Genomic DNA, 14,603 nt, shown 5'->3' on the forward strand with positions numbered 1-14,603 from the left:
CCTTACAAATCTTTTAATCCTTCAATCACTCACTCATTCACTTCATTTTAAACAATGAAGAAGACAACACCAATCTCTGCATCCAAACAATCCCTTCATTATCTCCTTAAACCCTACAATCATAATAACAATAACAATATTATTAATATTATTAAACCACCCACAACCACCCATCTCCGCCGCATCTCCACCGCACCGGAATCAACCCAATTCGATGAACAACTCCTCTCACTCCCACCTCAAACTCTTCTCAAAATCACCCGCCAATTCGACACATCAAATAAAGCCCTAAATTTCTTCAATTTCATCCGTCAAAGCCCATCTGTTAATCAAACCCCACCTCCATTATCTTCCATATTCCAAACAGTAATCGAACTGGCAGTCCGTGAGCAAGATTACCCTTCAATTGTTAAAATATTTAACCTTTCAAAGGAATTAAAGATACCCATTACCCCCAATTCAGCAATTAGGTTAATTAACTACTTTTCCCGCGTAAAAAAGGTTCAAGATTCGGTCTTGGTGTATGATGGATTGGATACAGATTGTAAGGACACTAATGTGAGAAACATTGTGGTTGATTTGTTGTTGAAATCGGAACGGTTTGACGATGCCTGCCACGTGCTCGATGAAATGCTTGAACCGGGTGCGAAGTTTCCGGTTAATGAAACAACGTTGCGTATCGTGTTCCCGGTGTTGCTTAAACAGGGTTGGGATAATCGGACGGACGGTTTCGTTGATTTGGTACCGAAGTTTGGGGTGCACGGTGTGTTTCCGGATAAAGTTTTGTTGACGCAGTTGGTTACGAAGATGTGTAGGAGTTATAGAAGTGATAATGCGTGGGGATTGTTGCGTGAGTTGATGAAGTTCGGGAAAGTTGAAGCTGCGCCGTGTAATGCGCTTATATCGGGGTTGGCTAAAGAGCGGGACTACAAGAAGATAAAGTTGTTGTTAAAGGAGATGAAGGAGAATGATATTAAGCCGGATATTGTGACGTATGGGATGTTGGTTAATCACTTGTGCAAGGCGCGTAGAGTAGACGAGGCGTTGGATATGGTTAAACGGATGAAAGAAGAAGATAACGAGATCTCGAGTAGCATCAAACCGGATGTGATTCTTTACAATACTCTGATTGACGGATTATGCAAAGTGGGAAGGCAAGAAGAAGGTTTAGAATTGATGAAACAAATGCAGTTGGAAGATAATTGTGTACCTACTGTTATAACATACAACTGTTTGATTGACAGTTTTTGTAAATCTGGTGAAATCGAACGGGCTCATGAACTGTTTGATCAGATGAGCAGCGGGGGCGTGGATGCAAATGTGGTTACGGTAAACACTTTGGTTGATGGGATGTGTAGGCACGGAAGAATAAGTAATGCAATGGAGTTTTTTAGGAAAATGCAAGAAGAAAAGGGTATTAAAGGAAATGCAGTAACGTATTCCATGTTAATCACCTCCTTTTGCGGTGTTAATAATATCGAAAAAGCAATGAGATTGTTTGTGGAAATGGAATCTGTCGGCTCGCCTGATGCACTTGCTTATTACAGCTTAATATCTGGTTTGACTTTAGCTGGAAGGCCCGATGATGCGAACCTTATCGCTTCTAAAATGAAAAAAGCCGGATTTCAAATGGATCTTGTAACCTACAACACGTTGATCGGAGGGTTTTGTAGAAAAAAGAAACTCGATAAAGCGGTCGAAATCTTGCAAGATATGGAGGAAAACGGAGTGAAAGCGGACGGTGTTACTTACAATACGTTAATTTCATATTTTAGTCAAAACGGGGATTTCGAAACTGCTCATAAGTTTTTAAAACAAATGACGAATGACGGAAACGCCCCTACGGTAGTCACTTATGGTACTCTGATTCACGCGTATTGCTTAGCTGGAAATCTTGACGAGGCGTTGGATATTTACGAACAAATGTTAAAACCATCGAAGGTTGCACCAAATACTGTTATATATAATACGTTACTCGAGTGTCTTTGTAAGCTTGGGAGAATAGATCATGCCGTTTCGTTAATGGATGAGATGTTACAAAAGGGTGTTAAGCCGAATACGACTACGTATAATGCGATGCTCAAGGGGCTATCGAGTAAAAACAGGTTGCAAGAAGCGCTTAAACTTATGGATCAGATGACTAGTCAAGCGTGTAATCCTGATTATGTCACGTTGGAGATATTAAACGGCTGGCTTGATGCGGTTGGTGAGATTGAGAAGTTGAAGATGTTTGTGCAAGGATATCAAGTGTCTTCTGTTGCTTCAAGTTCAACTACATAGGATTAGAGGTATGTTATGATGTTGTTGAAATTATATGTTCTTCGGTTATCAATTTATTACAAGATTCTGACACTTTTGGAACATATAGCTGGCTATGTTTTTTAGTTCTATTCATGTTTTTGAGGGTTTTTGGATGTGCGTTTTAGGAGTGATTATTGTAACTTTTAGGATGATATGCAGAAAAATAGCGCGGTTATTAAATACTTGTTAGCTTGTTAAAGTCAGGAACATGTCTTTGTTCTACAACTTGAAGTTGTATTAATCAATTTTGAGTGTTTAGTACAAAAGTGTTGTACTTCAGTTATCTGATTATTTAGGGTCAAATTGTTAGATTTGGATAATCAGATATAAGAGTTGCTGTAAGAATTGTTGTTATATGAATAAATGCAAAATTACCTGACTATCTTTAATCGTTAAACTTGATTATTCTTAAAAAATATCTTTAAAAATGAACGTCATAGCGCTGCCAACATCAAATTCATGCAAATTTAACTTATAATCATCCTCTTTTAAATGGCATGTTAATAAAAGTCTGGAAAAAAGGTAATATTTTCTGGGAACAATTTTTTTTTTTTTGGATTTTTGTAGATGTGACGGTCATTTTGAAGGATATAACTAAACTATATAACCATAATGCGATTTTGTGTTATATATCTGTTCTTTGAAGAGTATGATTATGTTTTTACACAAGCATGTACGCAGTAGAGGTGTACGAATCAGGTTTTTTAAAAAACTGGTTTCGGGTTTGGTCAACAAAGTCAACAACCGGGTCAGGTAGGAACCGGTTTTAGGCATGGCGGACACAGGAAACAATTTTGTAGGGGTTAGAAGAGGGTCGGTGTTAAAATTTCATAAGGGTCACGGTTGGGATTTTAACATACATATGCCTCTAAAAATAATTTCACAGGGTCGGCCGACCCCTACACCTTTGCTGTAGGTCCACCCTGGTTCTGGGTATGGTTGGGTTTTTTTATCGATTTTTGGCTGCGTCGGGTCCGGGTTTTTTCGGTTTTGGCCCGGGTCATGTTATAAGTTTGTGACAAGAAGTTTTATTCTGGATTTATGTAAAGGACTTTGTTAATGAGATTTTGGCATAAAGCTTCCTAAAATGCCCTTGAGTATTTTTGAGGTTTACATTGATCCATTATATTATGATGGGCCTTTTAAAACTTGCATCATTGTTTATTTGTGGCACAAAATTCTCTCTCTGTAGTTAGTGCTACAAATAGACGTGTTTTTCTTATAGAATCTTCGGTTATTCTTTTCACTTTTAATGAATAGTTTAAAGTTTTATAAAAGTGCCATGAGCATCAACATTTCTTACGGTTTAGAAGGCAGAAAAGATAAGTTCTCATAAAGAGGCTGCTTTTTCATAATTCTTGTCCACGTACGGGTGTTAACGAGCCGAGTTTAGCTTGAGTTCAGCTTGTTTCGAGCTTTGTATCTAAGCTCTGTCTTGGCTTGTCAATAGTATTTTAATCTAAAGCACGGCTTGTGTATCATTTATGATGTTTTTTTTATATTACATAGTATATATTATTTGGAAATATTTTATCGTGGGCATTTACATATTTTCCCTTCCTAACATCCTTAATTACATATTTCCCCAAAACTAAAAAAATAATTACATATTTCTCCTTCCTAACACATATAAAAAGGGGAAATATGTAATTGATTTTTGGGGTTGGGGATATATGTAATTAAGGGTATTTAGTAAGGGGAAATGTGTAAAAGTTCCTTATATATAATAATATTTCTTATGTAGTTATTTGTTTGTTATAGAAATAAAATTAGGCAAATTGAAATTTAACAATCCCATATTTTTGCACTTGGCTGATAATTATCCTACCTCAGAAAACAGTTGTCACTAGTCTCACTTTTCACGCTAATTGTTTCATTGGACCTCCGTTAAAAAAAGCTTAACTTCGTTAAGTTTTTTAAAATTTCAAACTGATATTTTAGGGCTTTTGATCGAATTGAGGATGCGAGTCGATAGATGTAAAACTTACCTTGAAATTGTGCTCCAGATAATGAAACGATGTTTCAATTCGGGTGTCTAAACTTCCGATAAATAAAAATTAAGCCGTTTGAGCACAGTTTCGAGGTAATTTTTACATCAATCGATTCGTTTTCTACTTCCAATTAAAAGCCCATTGGTTTGAAATACTGTTAAGTTTTCTTAACGAATGTCCAATGAAAAACAATTAGGCTAAGGGTAGTGGGGCTTGGCTGAGCCCCAAGTGATCCAATATATTTGCGCCACGTAGGCGTTGATGTGGCACAGGATCAAGCCCCTCAACTAAGCCCCAGAAGGTGTAGTGGTCCAGGTGATACGGAGCTTGATCAGGGGCTTGATTGATTTTTTTTTATTATATTTTTTTGGTATACACACAAATATAAATTAAAATACTTCATTAAAACATAAATAAAATGGAAAATAAAAACATAAATTTAAAATACATAAAAATAGCGTTTTTTTTTTCTGCCAATTTCTTTGGAATATAATCTTTTTCTTCCTCCATTATCGCTTGATCAGATAGCGGTAGGTGGCTAAAGTCTTTAGCTAAAAATGTCAAACTCTTTAACCGATTTTTTGTATGCCAAGCTTCACTAATCGAGAGGAGGGTACTTGACAATTCGTTAAATTTTATCTCGAGCTTCACCAATCCCGCTTCTCCGGTTTTCTTCTCCTTACCTTTTTGGGATTGTTCTGCGGGTTTAGCCAGCTCCGGTTGTGTGTTGATATTACCGTAATCCGAGCCCGACATGGTTGAGAAACTTAGAGAGGTTTTTAAACTATTAGAGAGAAATGTAGAGAGAATTGTGTGTTATTGTTATAAAATGGGTAGTTATTTATAGTGGGTTTGAATTAAAAAAAATAAAAATAAAAATCACATTTAATAGCCTCCAACGGCTATTTTTAAAAAACCAAAACCTCCCCGGCTATTTAGCCCCGCGGTCACAACCACGCCGGCCAACCGCGCCCCCAACCACCTGAGGGGTGTAGCGGTGTTCGCGAGCCACATAGGCGGCCGCGCCCCCGCTCACCCTCCACTACCCTCAGTCTTAGTGTGAAAGGTGTGACCGGTGGCAGCTATTTTCAGAGTTATGACTATTATCGGCCAATTGCAAAAATGTTGGATTATTATGTTGGTATAAATAAGATGCTACTTTATTAAATCAATGTGCTTCAATATACTTCAGCTTTGACTTGAGCTCATTTAACATCAATTTGATTCAAGCTTTTAACTAGTTTCAACTACTTCACAAGTGGCTCAGATCGTTCACATCCGTAAATCAAAGAAGTCAAGCAAAAAGGGTGTGCAGTTTATATGCTAATTGGCTCAGTTTGTTAGGTTTGGGATATCTGGCTTTTCAAATAAAGTTTATAAAATTTTGTTTATTCTTTTTTTACAAAATATTCCATGTAGCATAATTCCCATTGTTTTTTGCTACCAGCTTCTTAATGTTGCCATTCTCTTGCTTTTGACATCCATCATCATTGGCTTTAAGAATAAATAAAGACAAGAGCCTAGATACCCATTTCTCCAACCATTGAGAATATATTATTTTTATCTCATTTTTGTTTTTTTATTAATAATAAATAAACATATGGATACCTTGGACTTATAGCACTAGCAAAGTAGCAAGGTTCACATGTACCTCCATGTTCCCCATTACAGGGATGGGGTGCAATTATTTATCCCACCATAGCCATATAGTCATTTATTTTAGAGAAAAAAAAATAGGTTCGCTAGAATGATTTCGTTAAGTACAACCATCAGCTGGTCTAGTGGTAAATGTTTGTGCCTTATAACTAAATGATTGTGGGTTGAGACATCGGACAGTGTTGAAAAGTTTAGTTGTTCGAAAAAAAAATCCGTTAAGTTTCAAATAAATTTTTACCATAGTGATATAAAAGAAACTCACATGGGGTAATTTTTTACACGACGTTAAAGTGATTTGCTTTTGGATTAGATAGTATAACTTGTTCATTAAACATGACAATTCGAAACTGGTCCGTTCGATAAATGGGTTGACCTGCAAGGCCGTTTAAGGGTTTTGAATAAAAGTTCACATTTAGATAATTAGATTTTCAAGGAGTTTTTTTAAAAATGCTAACATTTAAAGTCTGATAATTTAATTTTAAAATTTTTTTTCTAGCTACTTATTTTTGAAATGAAATTAGTTTTTTTTTTCCTCTCTTTTGACCTCTTACCAAATCTTGATTTTCAACAACTTATTAAGTGTTACTGGCATATGTAAATGAATATTAAGCGGGTTTACTCCAAAAAAAAACAAAAGTTAAGTGTGAGGGTTGATAGCTTTGACACAAGTATACGTGTCAAGTGTGGGTTCACCGTTCACCGTTTGAATTTCTCATCCTGCCAATCCGATTACCCGAAATCATTCAACCCCTTACCCAACACACTTGACACCCTAGTTTAAGTGCGAGAATTGACACCTTTGACACAAGTTTATGTGTCAAGTTTGGATTCACCGTTCACCTATTCTACGACTCATACTGCTAACCTGAAATCATTCAACCCCTAACCCGACACATTTGACACCCAACGTGATAAGTGGACATATTTACATACAAACAAATGTTAAATGTACAAACTTTTTTATCTACCTTATTTTCATAAAGTGAGTTTGCTTCACTCCAAGACATTTTTTAAAGATACAAGAACATAAAGAGGATAAGTAAAACTGTTTGGGTCATGTATTTCTTGATAATAGAGGTAAACTATTCTCTGATACGGTTTAAATATATTTAAAATGATTATTTTTTTTTTCATGATATTCCTAGTAGTTCATATAGTAGGTAATTAGGTATTGATATAACTATTTAAGGAGGCTAAAAAGTGATTGTTTAGCAAAGAAGCAAGCTTCTAATGCCTTTGTAATTGAAAATATCACAAATGAATAACAATATATCCGATTTCGAATAAAAGTTTCATCCTATTAAGGCGCACACAATTTTGCGAAGACCCGTGTTTAAACTTAGGCAACGCGACTTAATAAAAAAGGATGTGTATTTAGCTCTTAAAAAAGAAAGGCACACACTTAAAACGATTAAAATGGTTATATAATAAAACTGTCTGGATTTTAATATTTTATTATAAATCTGAAATCTATATGAAGATTTGAGTTATATTTTACCAATCTTGTTTGTTAAAATCACATGCTTCATCCATGATTAAAAGAAAAGTTTATTAGATGATAGCTTTTTTTTGTTTGCCCTACCATGAGGGTAGTTTAAACGTCATTCATATTCGACTTTATTTTAATTCAGGTTTAATCAAAAAGATTTCAAAACAAATAGTCAAATAGGAAATAATTTGGTATGTGGTTTCATATAGAATTATACAACAAATATATACATTCAAAGTACTAAGAGAGTGTGGGGTGCTTATGGTTCGATTAGACCTGCTTTGACAAAAAGTCTATGTCAGGCTGTTAATTACGGTTTAGAAAACAACAAACAAACGACTATGCTAGAATGTTAATCTTTACCTCAATTACTCTTTTACATTTTACAAACTCATATAATATGATGCAGCATCCATTGGTGATGTGATATGCTTGTTTAGTGTGCTATTTGATACATGTATTGTGTTAGAGTCTATCAGTGACATTGGGATCGCAGAATCAATATGGTGCCCCGGTATTGCAAGTTGGGTAGAAAATATCAAAATATTTATTTTTTCTTTTATTTTGATTCATCTTTTATTATGTTATTGTTATGTTTATCTTGTTTTCATTTATTTAGTATGAATGTCAATTTTTTTTTATATTAACCAATGTGTATGGAATTCGTCAATTTTGTATGTTTTTAATGATATTTAACATTACCGGTTAAAAATGTAAATAATCAATGATTTCATATCTATTTTTAACATAATGAAACGTTTTTTTTATTATTCGAAAGGTAATAATGAAACTTTTATCAACCACAAACACCTGTATCAACCAATACACATGCAAACACTTGAGAGGCAATCATAAATATTCATCTTCCATTTTATAGTTATCATCACTTCAAATTCCTATTTGAAACTTTACACTATTCTTATATTATTTTTTGACGGCAGCTTTTGTTAAACCAATAGCAAGAAACTGGAGGTACAAACAGTGAAAAACAAAAGTTATAACAAAAACTTACACTAGTCCTTTCATAAAACACTTTTCCAAAAATATCTTTTTTTATTCCATGTGTCTCAAAGTTTTTATGTCTCCAACTGTCTTGGAGATAATCCGCTCGTCTATGTGAGAAGGTAACCTCGTTTCTAGAATTCCAAATATACCAACAAATCGTGATGATAATTTCGTGAATCACCTTTTTTATTTTTATGACCAAGGTTGCTAGTAACATGGTACTGAAGTAGATCCCGAACACAAAACATGTATATAGACAGAATATGACACCAATTGCTTATAAATTGTGTATATTTATCATAGAAAAATGACAAGATGTAAGCAAACGGTCGCTTGTCTCTTCATACTCTCCACGCAACCTACAAACCGTAGATCCCATGTCCACCTTTCTTACGTAAAGAGCCGGTAATGTAGAGAGTCTATCATTTTCACCTTTCAAGTGAAAACGCTAATCTTTTTTTGGATCCAATTATTCTACTTCTTGACAAACGGGACTTACACATTAGATGTTTCAAACAAAATGGCTTTCATGGAAGCAACCTAGAAAACACCCAATGAAACGAATCTTTTATCCAAATCGATCTATCCGATTCAAAAGTCAAAAAAGGCTTGATTCAATAGATTAAAGTACATGTAATATTTTGTCCAAATTCATCGATCCATTTATACCACTTTATTATTGTGAGATATAACTATAGAAAAGTTGCATGTAATTTTTTGAACATCAAAAGTTAGGGGTGAGCAATAACCGAAACCGAATCGAAGTAACCAAAATTTACCGAAACGCACCAAACTCTTCATTTTTATCATATTTTCAGCCCTTTTTCATCTATTTCATGTATTATACGAATTAAAAGTTTAGTACTATCAATTTTCATGTATTTATATCTTCATTCCATATACTAATATCTCAATTTCATACATTTATACATTCATTTCATGTAGTTATACCTTCATTCATGTATACAAGCATTCATTTCATGTATTTTAAGCAAAATTTTAGCTCATGTTTGATATAGGTTATTTAACCAAAATTAACCGAACCGATAACCAATCGTTCGGTTTGGTTAATGCTAATAACCGAATCATGCACACCCATATTTGTCTCTAATTAAATAAAGTAAAGTTCACTCGCAAATAACACTTTCTTTTCAAAAGTGACATTCATAGTCTACCAAAGATCGTACTGGATGGGGCAATGGTACAACTAAGAAGAAATATATTTAGCATTTTGGCATCACCGAATCGATTGTATAAGTTGCACTACAGATTGATTGTCAATCGTTATCAATAAATAGATTTGAACCGTGTTCTAAATCTTTTATATTCGTTACAAATCACTAAAGCACGCGGAAGGTATCTAGATGTGACAATATCTAGAGACGTCGACCTTTCATGCACATTAATTCGAAATCTTCACAAAAACAACCATATGGCGGTCCTTCAATATGTCACCATTGTTATTTTTCTATTTTATATTTTTATCATGTCGTTTCTAAGACACAACAAATAAAAAAAATACAACAAAACAAAAATATAAAAAGACTGCTATACTTTAAATACATAATATCATATACAATCTTATAACAAAAATAAAAGTATTTATTTTTTATTGTACAAACCAAATAATTTAATTGAGCAAGTTAAAGTGTAATTTAAATTGGCTTTAAATTACCTACGTATTATAAAAACTTGTGACATACATTTTGGACTTGAACCAAAGGTAATGTAACTATACTTTAAAGATATGATTTTTTAATCAAAATAGTGTGAGATATTCGTATATGCATTAGGAGGTGTTTAGAGTCGTTTGTTTAGATTTTTTGTGTTTTAAAGCATATACGTAACTCCAAAGCTGTTAATATACATTTATTTGCTTATTTAAGCATATATAAACATTTAAAGTAAGGTTTGGGTATCATATGATGCATATATACCAAAAGGTCTTGGCCTAATGGAGTAATGATGCCATACTGCTAATGTGTTGGATAAAATTTTGTTTTTTTAAAAAATAAGGGTAAAAACAGTGTAACTTAGAATTAAGCTACATTTGTCAATAATAAAACAAATTATGATTCATCTATAAGCCCTTCATTAGTAGGTGTATTTTTTTTTTTTTGAATCGTGTCGTGTGTTTTTTTTTATATTCTAGCCTTGTTACATGCTTTTGTGGGTGTCTTGTAATGCCTCTTTTTGTGTGTGTTGGATCATGTTTTGGATCATGTTTTGTCATCTCTAGTTGCTTATTTGTTAAGGTTTTTTTAATATAGTTAGGCTATTTGTAGTGGGGCGATTTTATGGGGTGACAAGGGCGATTTTGGAGAATAACACCGCCCTCGGACGAGGGGGGGTGAGTATTTGTCGCCACTCAAGTTGTTTCGGAAATTATTATTATATTCAAATGCGTGTGTGATATATATACACATGCATATAAGGGCTACAATACCACTACACTTTTAAAACAAAAATCCATTATTTATTGACTGGACGTCATAATATACAAAACGCTCTGTTTTATAGTCTCTCCCCTACATATAACCTTATTGCAGTAAGTTACATAATAAAACACTAAAGATACTATGATACATAAATAATCACTAATTTAATTTATATTATACTATTATTACAACATTTCTCAAACAAAAGAATCAATCAAAATCCTTTTTCTTCATTATGAAAGATTTATACTCTCCTACCATATACAAAAGTTATTTGTAACTAGACAATATTCTTCAACCCACAAAAGGGTTTGATACCCATTAACCTAAAAACAACAAAACACACTTGCCAACCCAATGTACACCCCCTCAATGCACATGGTACAACCCATCTATGCTTCCAAAATCACCTTTCCAAAAAGTCTATTTCTACTCCCCCTCTCTAAAAACAAAAAGAAACCCCAATCATGCACACGTCACCAACCCAAAAGTCAACTACCTCATGGCACCGTTGACAATATAGACTGAAAAATCCCGAACAGTCGTCGATTAGTCCCGATTAGTCCCAGTTAATCGCTACTCCCTACCTTGCTGACTTATGTCAGCTTGATCCCCATTTGTTTAAAATCGGTAAAATTGAAAATTTTATACATATGAAATTTGAAAATTTTTATATATTCAATCCGATTAATCGTTAGTCCATACTCCACCACCCGACTAGCGCCTAGCGATTTTTACAAAATTGGGTACGACTGCACTGTCATTCCCGCCGGAATAACAAGCTCATCCAATCCTTCGAAAAAGTCATCATCCATCGACACATCAAAATTGTCGTCGGTGTCGTTATCGACATCGTTCTCGTCGGTCTTTCCGGTCGCCGGAGACTGGCCGGCCGGAGAATATTCCGGCGTCGGTGAAATGGGTTTGTTTTGAATTGTGTCTTCTTCACCGGAGTTGGTGGGTTTGGTTCGGGTACTTCCGGCTAATGAATTCCGGTGAGTCGAAACCGGGTGGCTGTGTTCACCGGTGTAGGTGATTATGAACATATCCGGGTCGGATCTGTTTCGCTCCACTTGTTTTCGGGCTAAACAACCTTTTGATGTACTGCATCTATAATATCCTCTGTTCATCAAAATTATAAAAATAAAAGTCAATTTTTAATAATAATTAAATAAAAATATTCCAAAATATTGTACCAAAAAAACTAATTCCAAAAGATTTTGGACTTTTGTTCTACTTTTCTGTTTTAAAAAAAATATTATTTAAAAAAAATAGTTGGAGAAATTCAGAATAAATTCTGTAAACAAATACAAATAATATTAAATAACCATTATTCTTTTTCATTATTTTTTATTTCAAATTTCAAAATGCAAAAATAAATGAACAAAAACTTAGATTGAATGAACCCTTTTTTTGTGTTTAATAAATAAAAATTAAACATATTTAAATTTAATTAATTAATAAATACTTGATTAAATTTAAATAAAAATAAACAAAAAATGAGAAATTAATTACAAACCTTGGATATGGAGAACCTTTAATTGGTTTTTGCCCATATTTCCTCCAAGACCACACATCAGAAGATAATCCCTCAGCAGGCACTTGACATACCCTTTTCATCTGATTTTTCCTGTAAAATAATTAATTTTAATTAATTTTAATTAATAAAATTAAAAAATAAATATTTTATAAAGAAAATCAATACAAAGAAACCCAAAGCTAGTACAAAAAAATTATTTTTATTTATTTATCAAATAAATGAAAAAACAAAGTTTACTGCATGTGGGTATGAGGGTATCCCCTAAAATCTTGTATATATCTATCAAGATATCATATTCATAAAATAAACTTTTTTTAAAAAAAAAGAAAAAAAAATGTAATAAATGAAAATTAACTTTTTTTCAAAGTGGGTTTTAATCCAAATTTAACAAAAACCAAAAAGAACATAACATGTAAATAAAATGTTTTGTCTTTACCTTTTCTTGGACCTTGTACTTTGTGCATTAGAACTTGTACATCTAGATATCCCAAAAGGTTGAGGTTGTGGTTGTGGCTTCTGTTCTTGCTGGTGGTGGTGGTGATGGTGGTGGTTAAGTAGTGGTGGATCTTGTAACCCACCAATAACAGAAAGTGGTGAGATAGGCAAACTCTGAGGAGACTGAGGTGGTTTTTGTACTTTTGGAAACTCAAGGGGTATTTTAAGACTATTTAGAAACTTCTCAATACTATTGTCATTTGTAGCTTGAAATAAATTTTCATTTTGAAAATTTATATTTTGTTGGGTGTAAGATTCTATAGGCCAAGAAAAAGATTTTCCGGCGGTGGTGACGGTGGTGGCGGCGGTGGTGGAGGTGGTGGAGGCGGTGGAGCAGTAGGCTCTGACCACCGCATGCAAGTCCCAATCAACTTCCATTATGACTTTTTAGAGAGAGAGAGAGAAGCCAAGGCGCTGACTTTTTTGGAGAGAGAGAATAATATGAGAGAGAATAATAATAAGAGAGAGATTGGATATTGGAGGTTGAAATGTTAAAGGGGTTCAATTTATAAATGTTTTTTTAGAGAGAGAGGAAAAGTACGGGCAGGAGAGAGAGGGATACGGTCAGGAGAGAGAAAAGGGGGCAGCTGGCTTTCACAAGAATTTTGTAGAGAGAGAGAGAGAGAGAGAGAAATAATGTATCCAAAGGTCTAATCTTTTTTGCTTTATTTATTTGTTGGAATTGTATTTTGGTACAATAGTTTCAATCTTAATGCAAAGTAAGGACAATAAGTTTTGTATTTGACAAGTATTGTTAAATATATTTACAACATTAACTCATCTATATTCATTCATTCATACATGAAATGATGAAAGTATTTCCTGATCTCATGAAGTTTTTGTTTGTTTTAACTAGATAGTATAGATCTTACTGGAGTATCTTCCTTTGTCGGATTTAGGGATATCGGGTTTGTTGTTAGACAGGCTGTGTTGAAAGCGGAATCAGGAAAAATTGCTAAGCATGAGAAAGCATGTGTCAAAAATCAATATGTCTCCACTCCTTTTGCTTTTGATATATTTTGGTCTATTGCCTCTGAAGCTATTACGTTTCTGAAAGAGTTCGACGGGTCGTACACAGTAACTTATCGACGCCAGAGAACTATAACTTTGTTTTTAGTAGAATCGGGTTTGCCATTCAAAAGGGGGTGGTAACGCAACTTGTTGTCCGCTTACCCACCTCTATATTGTAGTTGAATCATTTTATTCAATATAAGAATCACTATATAGTGGATACCATTAAGGAGTTGGTTTGGAATGTATATATCATTTGATTATTTAGTTGTTGTGTTGTAAATTACAAAATATTCGTTTAAAAGAGTTTGAACACCTCCTATAATTCAGTTGTGTGCCACTGGTTGAATGATAGTTTTGTGTGAGCGGAATCATATTTGTGAAATTGTGAACATAGTTCTTAAGTTCTTGAACTGATTTCGTTTAACAAAAACATGTCGATAGTATATAAGATTTTGACAAGTATCAAGTATGAGATCCTACTTGCTAGTTGCTATGATAATCTTGACAACTCTGGAAGTGATATAATCTTTGATTTATTTTGTTTTAAGTTATCACATTTACATGAGATAAGCCATTTCAATACGTAAATTACATTAAAAAGGTTATACAAGTATGTTCTAACATCAACTTAAAATAAACATTTTTTTGTTAAACCTTGTTTTATATTAAGACGA

At 33.7% G+C, this 14,603-nt stretch overlaps 2 protein-coding genes across 2 annotated transcripts; one reads left to right on the plus strand and one right to left on the minus strand.

Moving 5' to 3' along the window:
• LOC143574334 (uncharacterized) lies at positions 1–2,526 on the plus strand. The gene is made up of 2 exons (XM_077058984.1): positions 1–2,288; positions 2,461–2,526. Exon 1 carries the CDS (start codon positions 55–57, stop codon positions 2,278–2,280), a length of 2,226 nt encoding a protein of 741 aa, XP_076915099.1. The 5' UTR covers positions 1–54; the 3' UTR covers positions 2,281–2,288; positions 2,461–2,526.
• Positions 2,527–11,578: 9,052 nt separating this feature from the next.
• On the minus strand, positions 11,579–13,525 carry LOC143574357 (WRKY transcription factor 22-like). The gene is made up of 3 exons (XM_077059000.1): positions 12,857–13,525; positions 12,400–12,510; positions 11,579–12,002 (listed from the first exon to the last, which is right to left on the minus strand). The coding sequence occupies exons 1-3, from the start codon at positions 13,291–13,293 to the stop codon at positions 11,615–11,617; spliced, it is 936 nt and encodes a 311-aa protein (XP_076915115.1). The 5' UTR covers positions 13,294–13,525; the 3' UTR covers positions 11,579–11,614.
• Between the last annotated feature and the right edge of the window lie 1,078 nt (positions 13,526–14,603).

The sequence above is a fragment of the Bidens hawaiensis genome, unplaced genomic scaffold (assembly GCF_021521415.1).
Source record: "Bidens hawaiensis isolate Kalapana, Puna unplaced genomic scaffold, B.hawaiensis_p1.1 tig00026900_1, whole genome shotgun sequence".
Taxonomy (NCBI): Eukaryota; Viridiplantae; Streptophyta; class Magnoliopsida; order Asterales; family Asteraceae; genus Bidens; species Bidens hawaiensis.

What these genes read in the sequence shown, in the direction of transcription:
- LOC143574334 (XM_077058984.1), top strand. Translation starts at nt 55, where the DNA reads ATGAAGAAGACAACACCAATCTCTGCATCCAAACAATCCCTTCATTAT.
- LOC143574357 (XM_077059000.1), bottom strand. Translation starts at nt 13,293, where the DNA reads ATGGAAGTTGATTGGGACTTGCATGCGGTGGTCAGAGCCTACTGCTCC. An exon ending in AGTACAAGGTCCAAGAAAAG is followed by an intron (nt 12,511 to 12,856) that starts GTAAAGACAAAA and finishes ATTATTTTACAG; the next exon opens with GAAAAATCAGATGAAAAGGG. An exon ending in AAAGGTTCTCCATATCCAAG is followed by an intron (nt 12,003 to 12,399) that starts GTTTGTAATTAA and finishes TTTGATGAACAG; the next exon opens with AGGATATTATAGATGCAGTA.